This window comes from Pogona vitticeps, chromosome 3 (genome assembly GCF_051106095.1).
Source record: "Pogona vitticeps strain Pit_001003342236 chromosome 3, PviZW2.1, whole genome shotgun sequence".
Classification (NCBI taxonomy): Eukaryota; Metazoa; Chordata; class Lepidosauria; order Squamata; family Agamidae; genus Pogona; species Pogona vitticeps.
In genome coordinates, this window is record NC_135785.1 from 194,745,582 (window position 1) to 194,751,625 (window position 6,044).

At 42.5% G+C, this 6,044-nt stretch overlaps 1 protein-coding gene across 2 annotated transcripts in view; it reads right to left on the reverse strand.

Annotated features, from left to right (window-relative positions):
* SRPX (sushi repeat containing protein X-linked) overlaps positions 1-5,593 on the reverse strand; it is a 32,809-nt gene extending 27,216 nt beyond the window's left edge. For both annotated transcript variants that reach the window (XM_020777682.3, XM_020777679.3), the window contains exon 1: positions 5,388-5,593. In XM_020777682.3, the coding sequence (XP_020633341.3) occupies positions 5,388-5,457 (70 nt within the window). In that variant the 5' untranslated portion in view covers positions 5,458-5,593. The remainder of the gene's footprint in view (positions 1-5,387) is intronic.
* Positions 5,594-6,044: the final 451 nt, after the last annotated feature.

A 6,044-nucleotide genomic window follows, 5' to 3' on the forward strand; every position in this document is an offset into this window, starting at 1 on the left:
GCACTGGCATTACAAGCACTTCCACAGATATCCTCATTTTCATTACTGTTTATCACCCTCCTTTCAAACCATTGACAAACATTAATGCACCATGCCAGGAAACTGTTTATTATCAGTTGCTTCATTTTAGATGAAAAGGTACGAAAAGAAGTGTTTACATTAAGGTAATTTGATCTGTACTTCTAAACTTGTCCAGCAATGTTGATCAGCAGGAAAAAAGTTAAAAGGTATTTTGAAACATTCTGTCAACCATTACCACATGCAGCTTGTGAATGAGCTGGGGATCTCTTTCTAATTTTGTAAGGAAGTTTCTCTCTGCTCAGACTATGAGTCATAATTGATCATTACAATGCAAGCTATGTCTCAATAAATTTGTCCTTTTTAAAGATTCCCAACCAAGAAGACTAAAGGCCACATAGCAAACATTGCCTATGGCTTCTAACATTAGAAAGCACATAATGTGACTTCAAAACTACTGTAATTGAAACAATAAAAAAGCTGATCAAAAGATTTGGGCTAGTGAAGATAAAAGCAGTTTTCATGGGACACTGAATGGCACAATGCCTGTGACAGATAAGAACTTTCATGCATTTGTGAAGACAGGCAGAGACCTAAAGACTCCTCCGGAAGTCTTTGAAAGTCAGTTGAGTGTGGACTCCAACATGTGTTTTCAGTTTTGATAATACACTGCAAATGCAACAGCAAAAATAAATGTGACAAATAAAACAGTTTTCAACTTTAGCTTTCAAAATATTAAAGATCAAATATATTTTTATGTCCTTGCAACCGATGGACACAGATATGCTCAACCCAAATGGCAAGTAAGATGATAAAAATCCTTTTTAGATAATTAACCTGTATACTGTTTCTAAAATTAATACTTCTTTTCCATTAAAAAAATTGTAGCAATGCTGCCAATACTTCCATGATAATGCACTAACTAGAAAATGTTATATTTTGGATGTTACCTAGTTCTACACCAAGAACAGAAAGTAACATGCGGAAAATAAGAGTTGGAAAATAACAAAAGTTGAACCTTTTTTAAAAAATGCAATACAGTAGACATGTTCTGAGTGAGGACAGGCTGCCAAGATGTCCCAAGGAAAAGCTCCTCAACAATTCAGCCAAGACTTTTGGAAACGTTGCGGAAAAACAGAAATGGCCAAAATTTTAAGGAGTTGGCAGGAGGGTGTGAGAGGAAGACTTTTGCAAAGAACTACATAACTATAACCATTAAAAGTCTGTTATCTTCAGCCAAACAATGTTCCTTACTAAAGTTCTCTAGTACAGCAGAATTTCTCCCCTTATTAAGGAGCAGTGACTATAGTTTTATTTTAGCCAGGATGTAAGAGAGAAATCAACATTTATGAATATAGAAGATTCTCCTGGACTGGACTGTTCCTTTGCATTTGAATTCATGTGGACAAAGCAAGCACCAACTTTATAAAATATCTCAGAATGCTGGTCAGATTTAGAGTGGCTAAGATCATATACAACAATCTATAAAAGCCAAGTCAATTTTAACCCTTGGTGGGCTGGAGAGAACAATGGACTTTACAGGGGATATAAATAGTAGGCAAAGTAAGGGAAAATTAAATCCTACACAACTGACTAGGAGCTTTGAAGAAAATATTCAATGACAGGACTGATCTAGAAGAGAGGGTAGCAGAATATACTTTGTCGGCACATACAGCTTCCAGGCAAAACGTCTCCAGTATGATGTCAGTTATGCGTCCCTCTCACAGTCCTTACACAGTAGGCTTGTCCTCACTTAGATAGTCTTAAAAGCCTTTGACTGTGTGGACCAGAGCAAACTATGGCAAGTCCTTAAAGAAATGGGAGTGCCTCACCACCTTATCTATCTCCTGAGAAACCTATAAGTGGGACAGGAAGCAACAGTTGGAACTGGATATGGAACAACTGATTGGTTCAAAATTGGGAAAGGAGTACAACAAGGCTGTATATTGTCTCCCTGCTTATTTAACTTATATGCAGAATACATCATGTGAAAGGCTGGAGGAATCCCAAACCGGAATTAAGATTGCCAGAAGAAATATCAACAACCTCAGATATGCAGATAATACCACTCTGATGGCAGAAAGTGAGGAGGAATTAAAAAACCTCTTAATGAGGGTGAAAGAAGAGAGTGCAAAACCAGTCTGAAATTCAACATCAAAAAAACTACGATCATGGCCACTGGTGCCATCACCTCCTGGCAAATAGAAGGGGAAGATATGGAGGCAGTGACAGATTTGACTTTCTTGGGCTCTATGATCACTGCAGATGGTGACAGCAGACACGAAATTAAAAGACGCCTGCTTCTGGGGAGGAAAGAGATGACAAACCTTGACAGTATCTTAAAAAGCAGAGACATCATTTGGAGTTTCAGGGATAGATCCATTTTTACTATCTTTTGTAATTCTAGCTGAGTCTAGTTGTACAAAGTAAAATGGCTACTGTAATACATGCCCCTTTAAATTTCCATTTGAAGCCACTTTTCAGGATTGTTTAGAACTTTCTGTTAGTTTTGTTGTTGTTTAGTTGTTGTGTCCAACTCTTCGTGACCCCATGGACCAGAGCATGCCAGGCCCTCCTGTCTTCCACTGCCTCCCAGAGTTTGGTCAAATTCATGCTGGTAGCTTTGATGACGCTGTCCAACCATCTCGTCCTCTGTCGTCCCCTTCTCCTCTTGCCTTCACATTTTCCCATCGTCTTTTCCACGGAGTCTTCTCATGAGATGGCTAAAGTATTGGAGCCTCAGCTTCAGGCTCTCTCCTTCCAATGAATACTGGAAGCACTGTTAGTTTAGTTAGGCATCAAAAGTTTGCTTCTTTACAAGAGGAACCGAAAGGGAGCACATGATGGTCAAAAACAACAACAAAACTTTGTTTCTAGGAACAATTAAAAGTGCTGGTTTAAGCCTTTAGAAAACAGTTTGGTCTCATAAAGCATCTTCTCTTACATAAGCTTTGCTGCACCCTAGTATTTTTTTAATGGAGCATTAATCCAGACCCCATCTTCATCTGAAGTTAGACTGCTGAAGATGATAGGGTTATCTCCATAGTGATGCTCCTGTAAAGAAATTTTTATTTCAGTAAGCAACAAGAAAATAAACTATGTTTGGGGAAACCCAGATTTCAATTTCCTTTTGAAAGTGTCTTAAGGTTGTTTAGTTACTCCATGTTTAATTTAAGAGTATAAGTTTTCATGAATTTTTCTCATATACTGACTTTTTTCTCATATACTGTAAGATAGTCCTTTTGATGAGTTTTTTTTTTACTAGCAGCAAGTGACAAGACACAGTCGCCATCAGAAAGTGGATGAAACACTAGAATTCTTACTGTGTAAACTGTGTTAAATTAGATTCCTCCAAACTGGAATATATTGTATCATTTTACCAACCTCCCCCAACACTGCATTTCTGCTAAAAACAGCTAACTTTGAAAATTTGACTTCCAAGGGAAACAGACAAAGCTGGAGCCTACTAGCTGAGAATACTGAATTCATTCTCTCACACATGGCCTATGTGCACGCTTCTGCTCTCAAAAGCGACTCTGGAATGAGAGATGGCAGCAAGCTGACTGGTATCTCAGATCAAACCTCACTTTATGTCCTGCAGGAGTTGCAAAAGCAGAAGTGGATAAGTATGTGCCAGATTTATGCACTCCCATGTCAACAAACAGAAATTTGAACAAAAGCAGAGGACTAATTAGCGGGGGGGGGGAGTCAAAGCACACTGGGTGTCCACTGGCCAGCACTGAAACCAGGGCACCGTCAACCTCATCATAAAGAATGTAATACAACCATTACAATCCATGTGACACTCTTAAACAAACAAATAATTTTGCATGTATTTTACTGATTCTTGTATCTTCCTCTATTGATATCCCTCAAGATTACTTTTCATTGTTCTACCATGATGTTAATTTTTAATGCTTTAAAAACCCAAGAAAGGGTTTCAAAGCAGCATTATTCCAGACCCAAAGTTAGACTTCAGGTAACATCACATATCACAGATAATAAACAACTGCTTTGGAGTAAACCATTATAGAGTTCCCATCTAACAGAATTCCCAATTTGACCCGGAGAGACACTGGCTTTCTCATGGCCACCCAGACAAGGATTTGAACTCTGTCCATAACCAAGTAAACCAACAAGACCCAGACTAGATTTTTGACCCAATGGACTTTACCTTTAATATTAATCATCAACAGATCGCAGCTATTTTGAACCAAAAAGACATTAATAATTGGGGTTTATTCACACACTCAGGCAAATGAAATATTAACTTCCAGCACATGTCAAGCTAATGACATGTATCATGGTGCACAGGATTCAGCTTTAAGCACACCATGGAAATTGCTATTTTCTGATACTCAGTTTAAAATGAGACACCAGGCACATTTTTGAAAGGCCTAAAGGATAGACATGTTTCACTATTCCATCTAAACTTAGCTGCAATCATCATAGTAATTGGGGAAGAAACAGATTTTCCCAGAAACAGTACGTTTTTAGAAATTATTTTCACTGTGGTGCCAAGCATTTGAATGTGGTTTATTCCTGAAGGACAATTAAGAATAATTAAATTTACAATTAAATTGCTCCTTGCTGGCAAATACAACCAACCTATAGCCTGCCTGCGGTTTTGGACTCTTGTTATGGGAGACAGGGCTGACTGTGGGGACTGTCATAATAGCTACCAGCACTTCCAAATTCACCACTCCACACCAAGCATCACCTATAAACTGAGGGACAGACAACACATTAATTTGTATCTGGGGGTAGACACATGGATCGGGACAGATCAGAAGCCCATGCAAGTACTTAACCCATTAAAGGGCAGTCTTAGAAAGCCCGAAGTACCCCCGTCTAGTGTGTATGGCAAAGCTGGTAGGCACACGGATGCCTTGTAGGTGTGTTTACAGATGACTGGGCTGGAGACACAGGCCACTGACACGAGGAAGCCTTTCACCGGTGGTTGCTGACATGCCGTTCTGGCATACTCGCCCACCAAGAAAAGGCAGCCAGCACCCACAGGCTTCTAATTTTAAATGCTTTCCCGCAGCTACGTAGCTCTCATATGCCTTCCAGGACTAGGACCTCTCCTGGCTCCAGGGCTTCCAGATGCCCCTCATTTGAAGTGATCCTCGTTTTGCCGGAGCGCTACACCCCACACATAGGACAAGCTCTGCTCCTTCTTCGGAAACTTTTCACCACGTTCCTCTTCCTCCTTTTCCTCCAGGGCTCTTTGGAAGCGCATGTTGGGACTTGAGGTGTTTCCCCCTCACCGCACCCCAACCCAACCCACACCCGCTTACTCCTGCCCTCCACCCTCACCCCGCTTCCTTCCTTCCTTCCTTCCTTCCTTCGCTCTCGGCTCCCCTTACCTTGGTATGCGAGGCCGAAGCGCGCCCCCACCGCCAGCAAAACAGCCAAGCAGACCGAAGGGCTCTTCATGTTCGGCCGCGGCCGAGACGTCCTGCTCCCGCTTCAAGGCTTGCCGAAGTGAGAGCCGGGAGCAGGCGGACGAGGGAGGGACCCGGAGCAAGCCGTGGGGGCTCCCCTGGGCCGCTCCTCCCCTTCGCCCGCTTCCCGCCGACAAAGCCTACCGAGGCGCTCCCCGCACCCGCCTCCTTCCTCCACTACTCCCCCCCACACACACACACTTTGGCACAGGGCGCCGAAGGGGGGGGGGCTGCTGCTGCTGCTTCAGGGAAGCTGAGGTGGTCCCTCTGGGCGCCTTCCCGGTGGAGACGCAGCCTTGCTCCCCTCCCACTCCCGCTTGATGGAAGCCTCCTTCAGGAATTTCGGAGCCTTTTCTAAGTCCCAAGCTTTCTTCTTAAAAGTTTGTCCACTGAGCTATCGAATATACTGTATTTTTTCATGCGTTCCCAGGATTTTCCTTTCCCTTCTTTTTACGGGCCGCTTACAGGCTCAGCCCGCTAATTTATGAGGGCAGTGGGAGGGAGAATAGAGACCACACCATCCTGTCTCCCGCCACCTCGCCTCCAGCAACCCCCCCCCTCTCTCTCTCTCTCACACAC